Source organism: Anabrus simplex, chromosome 2 (genome assembly GCF_040414725.1).
Source record: "Anabrus simplex isolate iqAnaSimp1 chromosome 2, ASM4041472v1, whole genome shotgun sequence".
Lineage (NCBI taxonomy): Eukaryota > Metazoa > Arthropoda > Insecta > Orthoptera > Tettigoniidae > Anabrus > Anabrus simplex.
In genome coordinates, this window is record NC_090266.1 from 340,734,887 (window position 1) to 340,754,496 (window position 19,610).

The window sequence follows — 19,610 nt, forward strand, 5'->3', positions numbered from 1 at the left end:
GTCCCACTCCCATTTGACAGGTGAGGGAATCCTTGGTGACAACTTGGCGAACGAAATGGAATTTGATGGGGAGCTATCAGTATTAATGGGGCTTATGGAAGAAAGAAAGTAGAACTGGCTGAGTCAGCAAAGAGGATGCAAATGGATGTGCTAGCAGTAAGTGATATTCGGATAAGTGGGAGATAACGAGGAAGATATTATTAAGTGTACTTGACGGGTGTTAAAAAGGGAAGGGCAGAGTGTGGGGTAGGCCTTTTCATCAGGAACACTATTGCACACAAGATAGTTTCTGTTAGGCATGTAAATGAGCGAACGATGTGGGTAGATTTTGCAGTTGGAGGACTTAGGTCAAGAATTGTCTCAGTGTATTCACCATGTGGGGGTGCAGATGAGGATAAAGTTAACAAGCTTTATTGAAGCATTGAGTGACATCGTAGACAAGGTCAACAGCAAGGATAGTGCTAATGGGCGATTTCAATGCGAGAGTTGGAAATAGAACTGAAGGATACGAAAGGGTGATTGATAACTGTGGGGAAGATATGGAAGCTAATAGGAATAGGAAGCGTTTGCTGGACTTCTGTGCTAGTATGGGTTTAGCAGTTACGAATACATTCTTAATGCAAAAGGCTATTCACCCCTGCAGATGGGAGGGTAGAGGTACCCGATCCATAATAGACTATATCTTAACCAAAGTCTACGAAAACTAAATAACCTTCAGAGAATGGCATGCATAGCCATAACTGGGGCAATGAAAACTACACCGACAGAAGCCTTGAACATTCTACTAGATCTCCCTCCATTAAGTAACTTTGTAGAGGGACAGGCTAGAATGAGCTCATATTGCTTGGAGCAGAATGGATGCTGGAAGTCTCAAAGGCCCATTCTTGGTCACTGTAAAATTAACAGAGTAATAACAGGGGAAGTTGTACACATGCCAGCTGAGAAGGGAAGATATTTGTTTGGTGGACAGATGGCTCAAGGACTGAGAAGGGAACATGAGGTGGGATCAACGGGGAAAGACCTGAGAAATCAATCCAAATGAGCCTAGGCACACACACTATAGTTTTCCATGCTGAAGTGATAGCCATCATTACATGCCTTGAGGAAAACCTGAAAATCAACTACAGAGATAAGAACATTTGCATATTTACAGATAGCCAAGCAGCCATTAAGTCACTTGAAACTGTCCGGGTTACATCCAAAATTGTTTGGTATTGTCATACACTTCTCCTGAAGCTCTCAGAGTGCAATGTTGTTAAAATAATATGGGTATGTGAACATGAAGGCATAGAAGGTAATGAAAAAGAAGATAAACTGGCAAGAAAAGGCCCAGAACCAGTATGTGGGATCCCTTATAGACAAGCCCGCCTTTACATAGGTAAATGGGTACAAAAGAAACAAATGGCAAACTGGAAAAATGCTCCAGGATGCATTCTTGGGAAAGAACTAATGAAGAGCCAAAACAAAAGGTATACTAAGGAACTGCTGGAATTCAGCAGGGAAAATATAAGACTGGACACTGCCATCTTAAAAAGCACCTACATAGAATTGGAGTAATAAGGGAGAGGGGCTGATGACATAGCCGTTAGACCCCTTTAAACAACAAACATCATCATCAATAAGAGACAATGTGTGTAGGAAATGCAACGATGCAGAAGAATCATCTGAACACATACTCTTTGAATATGGGACACTGGGAAGAATTAGAATCTCCACACTGGGATTACCTGGTGAAGAGAGAAGGAACATCCAAGAAGGCCCAATAAGGAGGACCTGCAACTTTTTGAAGGGAGCAGGTACAGCTAGGTGGGGATGAAGGAAAACACATGATAGCAAAAGATCTTCGAGGTCGACGCTAAAAAGAACTTTTAAAGAGACCCCACAAATAAAGGAAGAAGCAGAAGAAGATATCTTAACCTACTTCGAATTCAGGAAATCTGTTAGGAATGTAGGGCTTTTCCGGGGATCTTTCAATGATACAGACCACTGTCTGATCTGTAGTGATTTAAGTACCTCTAGGCCTAGGATAAAGAAAGTGAAATCTGTTTGCACACGAATAAGGGTAGAAAATATCCAGGACGAGGAAGTTAGACAAAAGTGCATGGATATGATTAGTGAGAAGTCCCGAACAGTGGACAGTAAGCAGATTCAGGATATACATTGGACAAAAGCAGTAATTGCACCTATCTATAGGTAAGGGAACAGGAAGGATTACAACAATTATCGAGGTATCTCATTGATTAGTATACCAGGCAAAGTATTGACTGGCATCTTGGAAGGGAGGGAGCGATCAGTGGTTGAGAGAAAGCTGGATGGCACTGGACAGATGGAGGGAATATTTTGAAAATCTTGTCAACATAAAAGGAAATGTTCCTGGTGGTGTCGTGAACAACCGAGCTCATGGGGAGGAGGAAAATGATGTGAGTGAAATTACTATTGGGGAAGTGAAAAAGATGCTAAATAAACTCCATTGTCATAAAGCAGCAGGAATAGATAAAATTAGACTTGAAATGGTGAAGTATAGTGGGAAGGCAGGGATGAAATGTCTTCATAGAGTAATAACATTAGCATGGAGTGTTGGTATGGTATCTTCAGATTGGACAAAAGCAGTAATTGCACCTATCTATAAGAGCAAGGGAACAGGAAGGATTTGCTATTTGTTTTACGTCGCACCGACACAGATAGGTATTACGGCGACGATGGGACAGAAAAGGGCTAGGAGTGGGAAGGAATCGGCCGTGGCCTTAATTAGGGTACAGCCCCAGCATTTGCCTGATGTGAAAATGGGAAACCACGGAACAGGAAGGATTCCAACAACTATTGAGGTATCTCATTGATTAGTATACCAGGCAAAGTATTCACTGGCATCTTGGAAGGGAGGGTCCGATCAGTGGTTGAAAGGAAGTTGGATGAAAACCAGTGTGGTGTTCTGTAAGAAGGAAGTCAGCTCACGGACGAAACTATGTTTACATCAGTCTGTTTTCAGACCAGCTTTGCTTTACAGGAGTGAAAGCTGGGTGGGCTCAGGATATCTGCATCAGAAGTTAGAAGTAATAGACATGAAAGTAGCAAGAATGTTTGCTTGTACAAACAAGTGGGAACAATGGCAGGAGGGCGCTTGGAATGAGGATATAAGATTTTCAGTATGCGCCAGGTAATTGAAAAATGCTGCGAGAGGAATAGACAGTTATGTTTGTCTCATAGATCCTGAGAAAGCATATGACAGGGTACCAAGGGAGAAGGTTTTTGCCATACTGGGGGACTATGGAATTAAGGGTATATAATTAAAATCAATCGAAGGCATTTATGTTGACAATTGGGCTGCAGTGAGAATTGATGGTAGAATGAGTTCTTGGTTCAGGGTACTTACAGGGGTTAGACAAGGCTGGAATCTTTCACCTTTTTGTTCGTAGTTTAAATGCATCATCTGCTGAAAGGTATAAAGTGACAGGGAGGGATTTAGGCAGGCGGAAATGTAGTAAGCAGTCTGGCCTATGCTGGCAACTTGGTCTTAATGACAGATTGTGCTGAAAGCCTGCAGTCTAATATCTTGGAAGTTGAAAATAGGTGCAGTGAGTATGGTATGAAAATTAGCCTTTTGTAGACTAAATTGATGTCAGTAGGTAAGAAATCCAAGAGAATTGAATGTAAAATTGGTGATACAAAGCTGGAACAGATAGATAATTTCAAGTATTCAGGATGTGTGTTCTCTCAGGGTGGTAATATAATGAGATTGAATTAAGGTGCAGTAAAGCTAATGCAGTGAGCTCGCAGTTGCGATCAACGGTATTCTGTAAGAAGGAAGTCAGCTCCCGGACAAAACTATGTTTACATCGGTCTGTTTTCAGACCAACTTTGCTTTACGGGAGTGAAAGCTGGGTGGACTCAGGATATCTTAGTCATAAGTTAGAAGTAACAGACATGAAAGTTGCGAGAATGATTGCTGGTACGAACAAGTGGAAACATTGGCAGGAGGGTACTCGGAATGAGGATATAAGGGCTAAGTTAGGGATGAACTCGATGGATGAAGCTGTGCGCATAAACTGGCTTGAGTGGTGGGGTCATGTGAAGGGAATGGAGGAGGATGGGTTGCCTAGGAGTATAATGGACTCTTGTGGAGGGTAAGAGAAGTAGAGGGAGACCAAGACAATGATGGTTAGACTCTGTTTCTAATGATTTAAAGATAAGAGGTGTAGAACTGAATGAGGCCACAGCACTAATTACAAATAGAGGATTGTGCGACGTTAGTAAATTCACAGAGGCTTGCAGACTGAACACTGAAAGGCATAACGGTCTATAATGATGATGTATGCGTATGTATGTATGTATGTATGTATGTAAATTTAAATGGTAATCTTAGTAGGACTGTCTTTCTCATTTTAGGATCCTAAGACTTCTACAACAGTTAATCTAATTGGACTGAAGGGTCCTGGAGGAGCTGCCGTTCTGATCAGTTTAATAACAAATAATTTTAAATTATCAAAGCAGAACCTAGCAGCCATTATTAAGAAGTCAAGGTAAGTACAAGAATACAGGTTTTTTTAAATTTATTTTTTATTTAATGAACATAGCTGGGCGAGTTGCATAATAGGGATCTGCAGGTCTTGACTTGGAGAAGTGTCTCTTTAGTTTTATATACTTGTAAGTGTTAGCATATAATATGTATCATCAAGGTTGTGTGCAACTTTTTTTTCCAAATTCTTCTTCCTTCACTACAACTGTTTTAGACTATTATGTATAATTTAGCATATTGCCCATTTTTATACGTGCTGTTGGGTCAGAAATTGCAGCTTGCAGTGTTACATGACTGCATCATTAGCATGTGAACTCTAATTTTTTTCCTTTCTCATTTTGAAAATGTTATGAATAAATACTGTCTACTAAACAAGCTGGCCATGCGGTTAGTGTTACGTAGCTGTGAGCTTGTATTCGGGAACTGGTGAGTTCGAATCCCACCCTTGGCAGACCTGAAGATGGTTTTCCGTGTTTTCCCATTTACACACCAGGCTAGTACCTTAATTAAGGCCACAGCCGCTACTTTCCCAATCCCAGCACTTTCTCATCCTTGCATCGTCGAAAACCTTTGATATGTAAGTGCAACATCAAACCACTAGGGGGAAAAACAGTTTGTTTTATCGATCTAATTTAATTCAGGATGACCCAGTTAGTACACATACACACCCAATGATATTCAGCCATGAATGACCACACTGCACTAATTGCTGTCTATTTACAAGTCTTGTGTAGGTAATGCAGCTTGCTGGTATTACCGGAGACAGGTGATAATCCTGATTGACAAGCCTCACTATCCATTCGTTCTGCCCACTCATTCACACATATGATTTTGAACACTACAATTTATGAACACGTAGTCTGCTAGCAATCACAACACACGATGGCTGTTCCTTGGATTGACTATAGATTAAGTCCACTAACTCACACTGTCAATTCAGTTAACTCAAAGACAGCATAACTGCTCCATACCGTGAACTTCCTAATACTGACAACTAAACAGCAAGCAGCATATTGGTTATTTTCATAGTTGTGTACTGACACATTCTTACTGCTGTCAACAAAGTTACTGCAGTGGAACACACCGTAGTTGACCCTATTAGGATGTGACTGTGGTTTAATGTCGCTTATGAGGAGTTAGTCCAAGAATCTTGTGCTTATGGCTAATGGGTTGCGTAAATATTATGATGTCAGAAATAACCTAAACAAATTTTGATGCCCTCCAGCACTTAAATCATGCATTTCTGGACATGGGCCCCTGAAGAAAAATCATCAGTTTGCCGTCTTGCACAACATACTGAGCACTGTTGGAGTTATTTTGCATCATCCTGTACATACATAACGTAACGTAACGTAACGTAACGTGATAATGTTATGAATATAACATATTTACTGAACACCTCCACAGCTCTCTATTTGTAACCAGCTCTGTGGCCTTGCTTAGTTCCATATCTCTTATCATTAAATCATGAGAAACTGGTTTCCCTCTACTTCTGTTACCCTCCATGACAGAGACCATTATTCTCCTAGGTAACATATCTTCCTCCATTCGCCTCAGATGACCCCACCACTGGAGCCAGTTTATGTGTACAATTTCATCAATTGAGTCCAGTCTTAGTCTTTATTTCCTCATTCCTAGTACCCTCCTGACATTGTTCCCACCTGTTTTTGCCAGCAATTTTTACTGTTACTTTTGTGTCTGTTACTTCTAATTTATGAGTTAACCCCTTGACACCGACCTCCACACTGTCATTTTTCCTACCAGTACTGTTACTATTAATTACACATACACAATTATTCTTTAAATTAGTTGAGCGCCAGCCACTTTAGTAAGTGACAAATTCGGTGAGCATACCTCTTATATTTCGTATTCTCAAGATGTGGGATGATAAACTCACACACCTGGCAATATACGGGAATATGGATCAGGACAAATATAGATTATGGTCGCATTTCCACAATTGAGGATTGTACTTGGAAATTGAATGAATTACTGTTATTAAAAGAAAACTGAACTCATGTCTATACTTTACATCACAATCAACTTGCATTACTTTAATTGAATAATATAATACTTCATGAGATTTGTTGTTACATACAAGGAAACATGATATCTATTTAAGAAGCTACTGTATTGGCATTTTACGTGAATTCTTTTTCATATCGACTGCGCGAGTTGGCCGTGCGGTTAGGAGCGTGCAGCTGTGAGCTTGCATCTGGGAGATAGTGGGTTCAAACCCCACTGTTGGCAGCCCTGAAGATGGTTTTCTGTGGTTTCCCATTTTCACACCAGGCAAATGCTAGGGCTGGACCTTAATTAAGGCCAAGGCCACTTCCTTCCCCGTCCTAGCCCTTTTCTATCCTATCGTCGCTATAAGACCTATCTGTGTCGGAGCGACGTAAAGCAAATAGCAAAAATAACCATAATTTTGTATTGCCGCTGATTAATTTTTCATGTTATTAATGCATAACATGCCTGATGCTGTAAATACCTTATGTCTGCCACCGCTTCTGGAACCACCCCGTCCGGTTTGTAGTTTGAATCTAATCTTCTTGCATACCTGGAGTTGGCCTGCTTTCCCTGTCTGAGTGTAATGACCTTCATGTGGTCACGCCCACTCATATTCATTGTCAGAAATTGGAAGACTTTACTGAAGAACATGTAATATACAGGCATGCTATCTACTCTAGTTTCACACATCCTGATAGCTAATATAAAGACTGTTGATATAAATACAGCAGTTCTTTGTGAAGTTTCAGATGCATCTATGTTTGATTCAATTCTCGAACAAAGTTTACGAAGTACGTAATAGAATTCAGTTAAGAATTCGAAGTATACTAGTGACTGTTAACTGCAGGCAAGCAGGTATAAGTACCAACATAGTTGGGGATGAGTGGGATCTGGTAAATGCAGCACGGATGAAGTTTAAGGAAGCGGAGATTTATCAGTGGAATACTCTGCAGGAGGGATACTGACTGGAAGGTGATTGGGGATTTAAAAGAGACTATGGAGTGGGTATGTGAGAAACTGGGAGTGAGATTTCTAGATCCTATTGGGTGGGTAGGAGACAGGGATCTGCGCCCAGATTGCCTTCACTTAAACCGCAGTGGTACATATAAGTTAGGAAACTTGTTTAGAAGGGTTATAGGCAGGTACATTCAGGGAAACGGGGTGGCCTAGGGAGCGGTGTTAAGCGAACAGGGAACTGGAAATCAAGTAGGGATGACATAAAAATGTTAGTGCTCAACTTTAGAAGCATTGTAAACAAAAGAATCGAATTAAGTAATTTAATAGATATATACTTACCAGATATTGTAATAGGAATTGAATCATGGCTGAGAAATATAATGGATGCAGAGATATTCTCACGGAACTGGAGTGTGTATCGTAGAGATAGGATAGGAATGGTAGGAGGGGGAGTATTCATTCTGGTGAAAGAAGAATTTGTAAGCTACAAAAAAGTTAAGGATGAAAAACATGAAATTCTGGGTTTAAGGCTCTTCTCTAAAGATAATAGGCAACTTGATGTCTTTGGAGTGTACAGACCGAGAAAGGGTAGCGCTGACACTGATTCAGAATTATTTGATAAGATAATCAGCTATGTTGGAAATGATATGGAAAGGAATGTGATTAGTAGCAGTTGATCTCAATTTACCAAATGTCAATTGGGAAGGTAATGCGAACAACAGGAAGCATGACCAACAAATGGCAAATAAGCTAATATGGGAAGGGCACCTGATTCAGAAAGTGATGGAACCAACTAGAGGGAAGAATATTTTGGATGTGGTGCTGATAAAACCAGATGAGCTCTATAGAGAGACTGAAGTAATAGATGGTATTAGTGATTACGAAGCTGTTTTTGTCGTAGTTAAAAATAAATGTGAAAGAAAGGAAGGTATTAAAATTAGGACTATTATGCAGTACCATATGGCTGATAAAGCAGGCATGAGGGAGTTTTTAAAAATGGTAAATAAAAATGTAAACAGACCCTGGGATGGGTTTAAAGCAATTGTCGAGGAATGTGAAAATAGGTGGTAAGGAATGGTAAGGATCCACTAGATTATAACAGAGAAGTAAAGAGACTAAGAAGGAGGTGCAGACTGGAAAGAAATAGAGTTAGAAATGGTTATGGAAGTAAGGGGAAATTGAAGGAACTTACTAGGAAATTGAATCTAGCAAAGAAGTCAGCTAAAGATAACATGATGGCAAGCATCATTGGTGGTCATACAAATTTTAGTGAAAAATGGAAGAGTATGTATAGGTACTTTAAGGCAGAAACAGGTTTAAAGAAGGACATTCCAGGAATCATTAATGAACAAGGGGAGTGTGTATGCGAGGATCTTCAAAAGGCAGAAGAATTCAGTCAGCTGTATGTAAAGATTTTTGGTTAATGTCCAGATAGCGGATGTGAGTAACACTAAAGAAGTATTAAAATTTACCTATGATAACAATGACATTTACAGTAAGATACAAAAGTTGAAAACTAGAAAAGCAGCTGGAATTGATAAGATTTCTGGGGATATACTAAAGTATATAGTACCATATCTGAAATACTTATTTGATTATTGTTTGGTTGAAGGAGCTATACCAAATGATTGGAGAGTTGCTACAGTAGCCTCTATGTATAAAGGAAAGGGTAATAGACGTAAAGCTGAAAATTACAGGCCAGTCAGTTTGACATGAATTGTATGTACGTGTGGGAAAGCATTCTTTCTGATTATATTAGACATGTTTGCAAAATTAATAACTGGTTTGACAGAAGGCAGTTTGGGTTTAGGAAAGGTTATTCGACTGAAGCTCAGCTTGTAGGATTTCAGCAAGATATTGCAGATATCCTGGATTCAGGAGGCCAAATGGACTGTATTTCGATTGACCAATCTAAGGCATTTGATAAGGTAGATCATGGAAGACTACTGGCAAAAATGAGTGCAATTGGACTAGAAAAAAGAGTGATTAAATGGGTGGCTATATTTCTAGAAAATAGAACTCAGGGAATTAGAGTAGGTGAAGCTTTATCTGACCCTGTAATAATTAAGAGGGGAATTCCTCAAGGCAGTATTATTGGACCTTTATGTTTTCTTATATATATATCAATGATATGTGTAAAGAAGTGGAATCAGAGATAAGGCTGTTTGCAGATGATGTTATTCTGTACAGAGTAATTAAATAAGTTACAAAATTGTGAGCGGCTGCAGGGTAACCTTGATAGTGTTGTGAGATGGACGGTGGACAATGGTATGATGATAAACAGGGTTAAAAGTCAGGTTGTCAGTTTCACAAATAGGAAAAGTCCTCTCAGTTTTAATTACTGCATTGATGGGGTGAAAGTTTCTTTTGGGGATCATTGTAAGTACCTAGGTGTTAATATAAGAAAAGACCTTCATTTGGGTAATCACATAAATATGATTGTTAATAAAGGGTACAGATCTCTGCACATGGTTATGAGGGTATTTAGGGTTTGTAGTAAGGATGTAAAGCAGAGGGCATAAAAGTCTCTGGTAGGACCGCAACTAGAGTATGGTTCCAGTGTATGAGACCCTCACCAGGATTACTTGATTCAAGAACTGGAAAAAATCCAAAGAAAAGCAGCTCGATTTGTTCTGGGTGATTTCCGACAAAAGAGGAGCAATACAAAAATGTTGCAAAGTTTGGGCTGGGAAGATTTGGGAGAAAGGAGACGAGCTGCTTGATTAAATGGTATGTTCTGAGCTGTCAGAGGAGAGACGGCGTGGGAGGACATCAGTAGACGAATAAGTTTGAGTGGTGTCTTTAAAAGTAGGAAAGATCACAATATGAAGATAAAGTTGGAATTCAAGAGGACAAATTGGGGCAAATATTCGTTTATAGGAAAGGGAGTTAGGGATTGGAATAACTTGCCAAGGGAAATGTTCAATAATTTTCCAATTTCTTTGCGATCATTTAAGAAAAGCCTAGGAAAACAACAGATAGGTAATCTGTCCTAAATGCAGATCAGTAGTGATTGATTGATTGATATACACTGAAAAATTGCAACACCCAGAAGGTGTGGTGCTACATTGCTGCAGTTGAACATGCAGGACGAGTGTTCGGTTGTGTTTCGGTCATTACACTTTCAGGTCCCTCTGACCGCAAGTTTGGACAACAATCAATACAGGATGTGCCCACCACTAGCTGCAATACATTGATCAATTTGAATGGAGTAATAACAATAAGTTAATTTATTGAATTCACCACCTAATCAATACAAAAAGTCTTATCTTAGTTGATTTACTTTGGCATGTTAACTAAAATGGTACATGTTTCGCCTTGAATTTAGGCATCATCAGCCATTATCTTAACCTTAAAATAGAAATAGGCACCTGATTTACATATACATGAAATAAAACAATTTTTTTTTTAACATTGGAGAGACTTGAACTAAAATTAACATATGGTAAAAGACTTCTAATGAAGTTGGTTATAAAGGTATTACAGTGAGTGAGTAAAAATACAATTGGTGAAAGTAATAGTGATATTGACATTAGAAGGCTTGCTTATATTATAATTAAAATGAACAAAGCAAGAGTCTGTCATGAACGAGTGATAGGATTGCTAAAAAATTATGTTGGCCGACCAGCGGTTACAACGAAAATGACGATAAAAATCGTATTTAATAAAAAATGTAGAGTAAAATAATAATAATAATAATGAAATATGGTCATGTGACCAGCAATATTTGTTTACAAGAGATTTGTTTACTTATCTCTTGCTTACTTATAGCAATCCTATCGTTGTAACCGCTGGTCGGCCAACGTAATTTTTTAGCAATCCTATCACTCGTTCATGACAGACTATTGCTTTGTTCATTTTGATTATAATAGAAGCCTTCTAATGTCAATATCACTATTCCTTTCGCCAATTGTATTTTTACTCGCTCATTGTAATACCTTTATAACCAACTTCATTAGAAGTCTTTTACCATATGTTAATTTTAGTTCAAGTCTCTCCAATGTTTAAAAAAAAAATTGTTTTATTTCATGTATATGTAAATCAGGTGCCTGTTTCTATTTTAAGGTTAAGATAATGGCTGATGATGCCTAAATTCAAGGCGAAACATGTACCATTTTAGTTAACATGCCAAAGTAAATCAACTAAGACAAGACTTTTTGTATTGATTAGGTGGTGAATTCAATAAATTAACTTATTGTTATTATTCCATTCAAGTATCATCAATACAGATCAAGAATGATATTTATCACATGTAAAATTGATGAATTTATCGAGGCATGGAGTCAATAAGGCCCTGGATCGCTTCCTGAGGAATTGTGGCCCATGCTTGCTGCACTGCACGGGTCAGTTGTTCCAGAGTTGTGGGTGGCTGAGGACGGTTGGCCAGTTGTCGACCCATCATGTCCCACACATGCTCAATAGGACTGAGGTCCGGGGATCTGGCGGGCCATTCGAAGGTTCTGATGTCGTGGAGAACTTCTCTGGAGATGAGTGCAGTGTGAACCCGGGCATTGTCCTGCTGAAACATCCCATTAGCAATGTTCGCCATCATAGGGACAACCATTGGATTGAGTACCCTATCAACGTACTGTCGAGCAGTCATAGTGCCCTCAACAAGCACTAATTGTGATTTCACATTAAAGCCAATAGTTCCCCAGACCATAATGCTTGGTGTTGGCCCTGTGTGCCTCTCGACAATAAGATCTGGGCTGCCCCCCTCCCCGGTACGTCGCCGCACACGATTGCGACGATCACTGTGGGCAAGACAGAAGCGCGATTCATCACTAAAGACGACCCTATGCCATTCGTCGACCCACATCGATCTTTCTCGACATCAGGCCAGCCTTACACGTCACTGTTGTGGGGTCAATGGAACACCTTCTGCAGGGACACGGGCTTGTAAGCCAGCTGCATGCAGGCGATTACCAACTGTTTGTTGTGTAACGTGGGGTGCCACAGCTGCTAGAATTTGCCCTGCTGTTGCATGGGGTTCCATCCGGGCCATCTGAATAATGCGGCGATCCTCTCTCACAGTTGTCTGTCGCGCTGGGCCTGTGCCAGGTCTACGAGTGTGGGTACCTTCATTTGACCACTGCTGCCATACACGTTGTACCGTCGGTCAACACGTGCAGCGACAGTCCTTAGGGATAATCCAGCCTCACACAGCCCAATTATCCGAGCCCTCTCAAACGGCGACAGTTGTTCATAGCATGCTCTTCTCTGTCGCCGAGGCATATTTGACGGGGAGCACTTCACTGCACAGACTGCAAGTCAACTAGGCCTACGCTACACCAGAGTCCGTATACTGGAGTTGATTCTTCCGCGACCAATCGCCTGGGGAGACCTGTAGCAACAATCCAATGGGTCTGAAACTTTGATCGTTTACATACCTACATGGCATCGTTCCATATCTTGCAAATCAACACAAACGACCAATGCCTTCATGCTGTTGCAATTTCCATTTTCTTAAGTGTATTTGTTAAGTATGATATATACTGCCTATACATCTACAGAAAACGGCACCAAGCCTCTGGTGAATATACTGAAATAAATTTGCACTCATACTGTCTAGGGGATGATGACCTTAGGTGTTAGGCCCCTTTAAATAACAAGCATCATCCTCATCATCAGACTTTCTACCTCCCAATTAGATGCTGCCGCTTCTCCATCAGATCAGTACAGATTATCCCTTATATTAAGATGACTCTACTAGCCTTACATCGACTTATATAAACTCGTCATGCCCATGCTTCTCCCTCTACATCGTCATCCCGTCCACCCCGATACACGATAGCTAGTGAATATGAAAGCAAGCTGTCCCCTGTCATCAGAAACGTTTTTGCCTAAGGCAACATCGGTTACCCCTTTCCACCCTGAGATTTTTTCTTTGAATTTTAAATTTTTCTTATTTCATTGTACGTAATTTTCAGCCTAGATTTCAAGAAAAATTGTAAAAAATTTCTTTGCCATTCTCGTGAAAACCACTCGCATGATCGTGTTAGTTAGCGTTTAAGTAAATTTTGCTGAGTGACATGTTGAGCATATGGAATTCTGTAATTGGATGATGTTATTTACAGTGAATCAAATGAAAATCCACAGCCTGTTTCCAGTCATTGGACTGGGTCAGGAATGGGATGAATGAAGCCCTCATCTAGCAACGAGAATAGGAATTGTGCTGGCTGCCGAGGCCTGTCGCACTCCTCTGGGGCAATGTTTAATGAGTGACAGATGAAATGAAATGATATGATATTGGAGAGTGTTGCTGGAATGAAATATGACACGGAAAACCAGAGTTCCCGGAGGAAAACCTGTCCCGCCTCCGCTTTGTCCAGCACAAATCTCGCATGGAGTGACTGGGATTTGAACCACGGAACCCAGCGGTGAGAGGCCAGCGTGCTGCCGCCTGAGCCACGGAGGCTCTAGTCAGTCAAATATATGAAGTTAAATAGGTTACAGAACATAGGTAGTCTTCGGTTCAGTGATTGAGGTGTAGGTAAATGATTAGTTGTAGTAGTGAAATTATTATGAGTAGAATCCTTCTCTCCCATGTGTTCTTCCTTTTCATCAATATCGCCACCATGGTGAGAATCATCAGAATTATCTATCGTCAAGAACCTAGATATCTTCGTAGCGTTTCCTTCCTTTTGTCTTGATATTTCTCATATAACTTAATTTTCCTTCTTGTTGTTTCCTGTTCTGCTCCTGTATTTACTGTAAATATAGTTTCTTTGTTAATGTCGTTGTTTATGGAAATATGTATTATATAATATGATTGTACAGTTTTTATTGTGTATATTTGTAACCTTTCTAAATATTTATATATCTTTAATATCTATTGTACATAGCTCGGATCTTTGTAATTCGGCGTTATGCTGTTGCTGATCTTGAATAAATAAATAAACATTTAAAAAAAAGATATAGGTTCAGGTACCCACTCATCATCATCACCATCTTCACTGAATAAGTCCTCATAATCAGATACATAGATTAACATCGCTATTTCTTCATCTGATGTCCCTGAAATTCATATAAATACATGTATTTTGTATTTACATAAGTATACTAATACATAAAGCCTCCGTGGCTCAGACGGAAGCGCGTCGGCCTCTCACCGCTGGATACCGTGGTTCAAATCCCGGTCACTCCACGTGAGATTTGTGCTGGACAAAGCAAAGGCGGGACAGGTTTTTCTCCGGGTACTCCGGTTTTCCCTGTCATCTTTCATTCCAGCAACACTCTTCATTCTCATTTCATAGAATCTATCAGTCATTAGTAAATCACTTTGGGAGTGGCGACCCCATCTTACTAATAGCCTATAACTGCTTCATTCCCTGACCCAGTCAAAGACTGGAAAACAGGTTGTAAGTTTTCATTTTCAGTAATACATAATTAGAGAGATCTTCCCAGAATAGAGTAGAACCTCGATAATTCAAAATTGGTTAATTCAAAATTTCACCTAATTTGAAACAGCTCTCGTTCCCAGAAACGAGGTACGGTTTTGCATGATAGTTCAAAATACGGATAATTCGTAATTCGAAGAACAATGTCGGTACTGTTACTGAAATTCAGACTTTTAAGTCGAAACTGCATTTACATTTTGAAGAAGAAAAAAAAGGTATTTTACAGAGTAATTTAAATTCAAAATTTCTCCGCGTCATGAAGGAACGCGTCTTCCGGAACGTGCAGAGGTGACTTTGCACAATTTCACCTACTTCGATGTGTTAACAGTGTGCTGCATCTCTGCTATGTTCGAGCGGAATCGTAATTATTTTGTATTCGGCGTTTTAAGGAACGCCACAATATCATGTAGGCCTAGCAGGCAGTGTGTGGAGAGGTAGAATCCGCGAACACTGGCGATGCCGACAGTTGGCGAAAAAGCGTGGCTTATAGCCTATAATCAATTCATACACACCAAACAATATTGTCAATGCCGATGACACTGTCAGTGAACACCTTGCTTGGTATACCAGAAACCAAACCAAACCCCTTGGCACTACAGCCCTTGAAGGGCCTTGGCCTACCAAGCGACCGCTGCTCAGCCCGAAGGCTTGCAGATTACGAGGTGTCGTGTGGTCAGCACGACGAATCCTCTCGGCCGTTTTTCTTGGCTTTCTAGACTGGGGCCACCATCTCACCGTCAGATAGCTCCTCAGTTCTAATCACGTAGGATGAGTGGACCTCGAACCAGCCCTCAGGTCCAGGTAAAAATCCCTGACTTGGCCGGGAATCTAACCCGGGGCTTCCAGGTAAGAGGCAGGCACGCTACCCCTACACCCCTGGGCCGGCTGCTTGGTATACAGATGAATGAAATACCTCAATAGTTGTTGCAATCCTTCCTGTTCTCTTATAGATAGGAGCAGTCATTGCTTTTGTCCAATCAGAAGGTATCTTACTAACATTCCATGGTAATCTTATTACTCTATAAAGCAATTTCATCCCTACTTCCTCTCTATATTTCACCATTTCAGGTTTAATTTCATTTATTCCTGCTGCTTTATGACAATGGAGTTTATTTACCAGCCTTTCCACTTTCTGAAGCGTAATTTTACTAATATCACAATCCTCTTTCCCGTGAGCTTAGGTTGTTCGCGACACCAACAAAAAGACGTCCTTTTACATTTATTCATCAAGACACATCCTCTTTGCTGACTCAGCCAGTTCTACTTTCCTCTTTTTTCTTTCACAAGCCGCATTAATATTGATAGCTCCCCATCAAATTCCGTTCTATACGCCAAGTTGTTTCCAAGGAGTCCCTCGCCTCTTAACGGGTTAGGGACCCTAGTGGATTATACAGTCCTAGCTAATTTTTTTTTTTTTTTTTTTTTTTTTTGCTATTTTGCTTTTACGTCGCACCGACACAGATATGTCTTATGGCGACGATGGGATAGGAAAGGCCTAGGAATTGGAAGGAAGCGGCCGTGGCCTTAATTAAGGTACAACCCCGGCATTTGCCTGGTGTGAAAATGGGAAACCACGGAAAACCATCTTCAGGGCTGCTGACAGTGGGGCTCGAACCCACTATCTCCCGATTACTGGATACTGGCCGCACTTAAGCGACTGCAGCTATCGAGCTCGGTTACAGTCCTAGCCACCTGAGTACAAGGAAGGACACGACTCAGAATATGCCTGAGATGCTCACTCCTGTTCCATAGCTACTGATATCCCGACTGTCAGGACCACTTACTAGGCCACTGAGCCATTGCCCATGGTTCACAAATGAGGATATGACTACAGTAACCCACACCATAAACCTCCTATGTAAAATTATGAAAAAATATTACCAGAAATTTGGTTGTTGAGAGAGAAGGACCATTTCAGGGAACTTTGGGTCACCGATTCTTTGCTGCAGTGGTTGAGTATTTGAGTAAATAAACACTATGCTAGGGATGAAATGAACACACAATTTTGAGCTCTAAAATTTAGTACTTCTGCCAACTGACAATTCAGTTAGATCATTGGTCCAGCAAACGTTTTGTGTTGCTCTCCCCTTCTGTAACATGAAATTCTTTCACCCCTTTGTTCTTCTTTACTTTGTACTACTCATACTTTGCATGACATACTCTGTTTGAGCCTCTTCTTCTTCTTGGATGTACTTAAAGCATTAACACAGTGGCAGTTCACCAATAGAGACTGCTTCCATGGATATTACATGATTTATTTGCACCCTTGATTGAAATACAAGAACAGAATTAATGTTTTGTTTATATACATAGAGGAGCCAACTATTACGGATTGTCCATTATGATTATGGACACAAAGGAGATGAAATTTGTAAAATTATGTAAACCTTCAATAGATCCTCCATGGCTCAGACAGCAACATGCCAGCCTCTCACTGCTCGGTTCTGTGATTGAAATCCCGGTCACCCCATGCAAAATTTGTGCTGGACTAAGCAGAGGCAGGACAGGTTTTTCTCCGGGTACTCAGGTTTTCCCTGTCATCTTTCATTCCACAACACATTCCAATATAATTTCATTTCATTTGTCAGTCATTAAGCATTGCTTTAGAGGAGTGCGACAGGCTTCGGCAGCCAGCACAGTTCCTATCCTCGCTGTTAGATGGGGGCTTCATTCATTCCATTCCTGACCTGCTTGAAACTGGAAACAGTATTTTGATTTTCATATAAACTTTCAATCATAGCATTACTTTCTGTGGTACATGCCCCCTTCTTTGTTGAGCACTGAGTTCGATGACTGTTATACCATAGCAAAGTGTTGCTGACCCATGTTTTTTATATTTAACTTGTTCCAGTTGGCCACCTCTTTGATCACCCAAATTTCTTCTTTTTCTACATGCACTGTGGTGTCAAACATAACAGATTCATGGGCCTTGAAATTATTAAATGATTATAATGTGACTGAATCAGGACATTGAGTGTGTGTTTTGGTTTATTCTGAATTGAAAGTTGTTCATTAGAAGTTGAGTGCATTTGTGTAATTGATACATCAATTTTATTCTATTTCAGGTTTACATTTTCTGATGGTACCTGGGATCACTTATTCTCTCACAAAGGTATTATTGAAGCAGACGTTCAGAAACATTTTTCCTCAGATGATGTTTTGGGCCATGCCTTGGAAGTTGGGGCTGAAGATGTAGTCCCAGTTAATAACAACGGTGAAGAATATGTCCAAGTAAGCATTCTGAATAGAATTCACTGTTTAGTTTTGTAAATTGTAAAGTGGTTAGTTACTGAAAATGAAAATCCACAGCCTGTTTCCAGTCATTCGAACGGGTCAGGAATAGAATGAATGAAGCCCCCATCTAGCGGCGAGGATAGTAATTGTGCCGGCTGCCGAAGCCTGTCTCACTCCTATGGGGCAATGATTAATGAATGACAGGTGAAATGAAATGATATTGGAGTGTGTTGCTGGAATGAAATATGACAGGGAAAACCGGAGTACCCAGAGAAAAACCTGTCCCGCCTCCGCTTTGTCCAGCACCAATCTCACATGGAGTGACTGGGATTTGAACCATGGAACCCAGTGGTGAAAGGCCGGCGTGCTGCCGCCTGAGCCACGGAGGCTCTCGGTTAGTTACTAAAAGCACAAAATTTCCTAATTCTTTAGTGGAGCATGTGTCCCAGTGTTCTGTACCATCTGTCATCTTAGTCTCAATTAATGAAAGCTTTATTGATGCAGTCAGTTTGTTGTTAGCCTTCTATTCTCAAGGTGATGGGTTCAATCCTGGTTGAGGTCAGTAGCATTTAGAGGTATTTAAATGTTCATGTTATCTTCCAGCACATTTAAGAATTCCTACAGGACAAAATCTTTATACCCCATTGTTCGTCAGAAACTGTGAGCAGTTAAAATGGAGATAACAGCTAAGATACTAAGAATGATGAAACACTAGCCGTCATTGCTCATGAGAAATGATAACCTTCTCATTATAAATTTACATTGGAATAGGCATTCCAAAATTTAACTCGATGTGAGAAAATATATACAAACCTCTGAAACCAGTGATGCACTCTGCGATATCTTGAGGTGTATCACAGTCTTATTTAATTTCAGTATATACCATTCAAATTAAGTGATAGTTTACTTCAGCCTTTATTTCTAACAAATTAACAACTGCTGTCAGCCATGTTATTTACGCATTTATTACGAAAACATATTCTCCTCTTTCATTTTGAATTTTCTTTACAGAACAGCAATCGATGGGTATTACTAATCAAATCCGACATAGCCTTTGAATGTTGACGAAAGAGCTTGCTACTGCACATAGCGAAAAATAGTGCACATAAAGTTTGATTTGCTTTATATGACTATATCTGAGAATGATAGATCACATTCAGTATAATCACTGGAGTACATAAATATTGATAATGGAAAAAATCGCGTGCGCTTAATCGCTCGTAATAAAGGATGCGTCAGTGATACGGTTGTTACCGAAGGATAAGACACAGTTCAGTACAGGAATTTTCAAGGGACAGGAACTGACATTATAACGAGGTTCTTGCTATATGCTATAGGCTTCTACTGTATCTAGTTAAATGAATTACTTTAACTCATGATTGATGGTGAAAATTGGCAAACTTTTCCTTGTGTTCTCATTTCTGATTAATGGATGATGGGGCATGATAGCTGAGTGATGTGTTCACTGGTTTCTCACCAAGATGGCTACGGTTTGA

General features: G+C 40.2%; 1 protein-coding gene across 1 annotated transcript in view; it reads left to right on the forward strand.

Annotated features, from left to right (window-relative positions):
* Positions 1-19,610, forward strand: part of LOC136862814 (probable transcriptional regulatory protein Tlet_1011) — a 69,678-nt gene that overhangs the window by 32,318 nt on the left and 17,750 nt on the right. The window contains exons 3-4 of the mRNA XM_067139075.2: positions 4,384-4,517; positions 17,946-18,111. Of these exons, the coding sequence (XP_066995176.1) occupies positions 4,384-4,517; positions 17,946-18,111 (300 nt within the window). The remainder of the gene's footprint in view (positions 1-4,383; positions 4,518-17,945; positions 18,112-19,610) is intronic.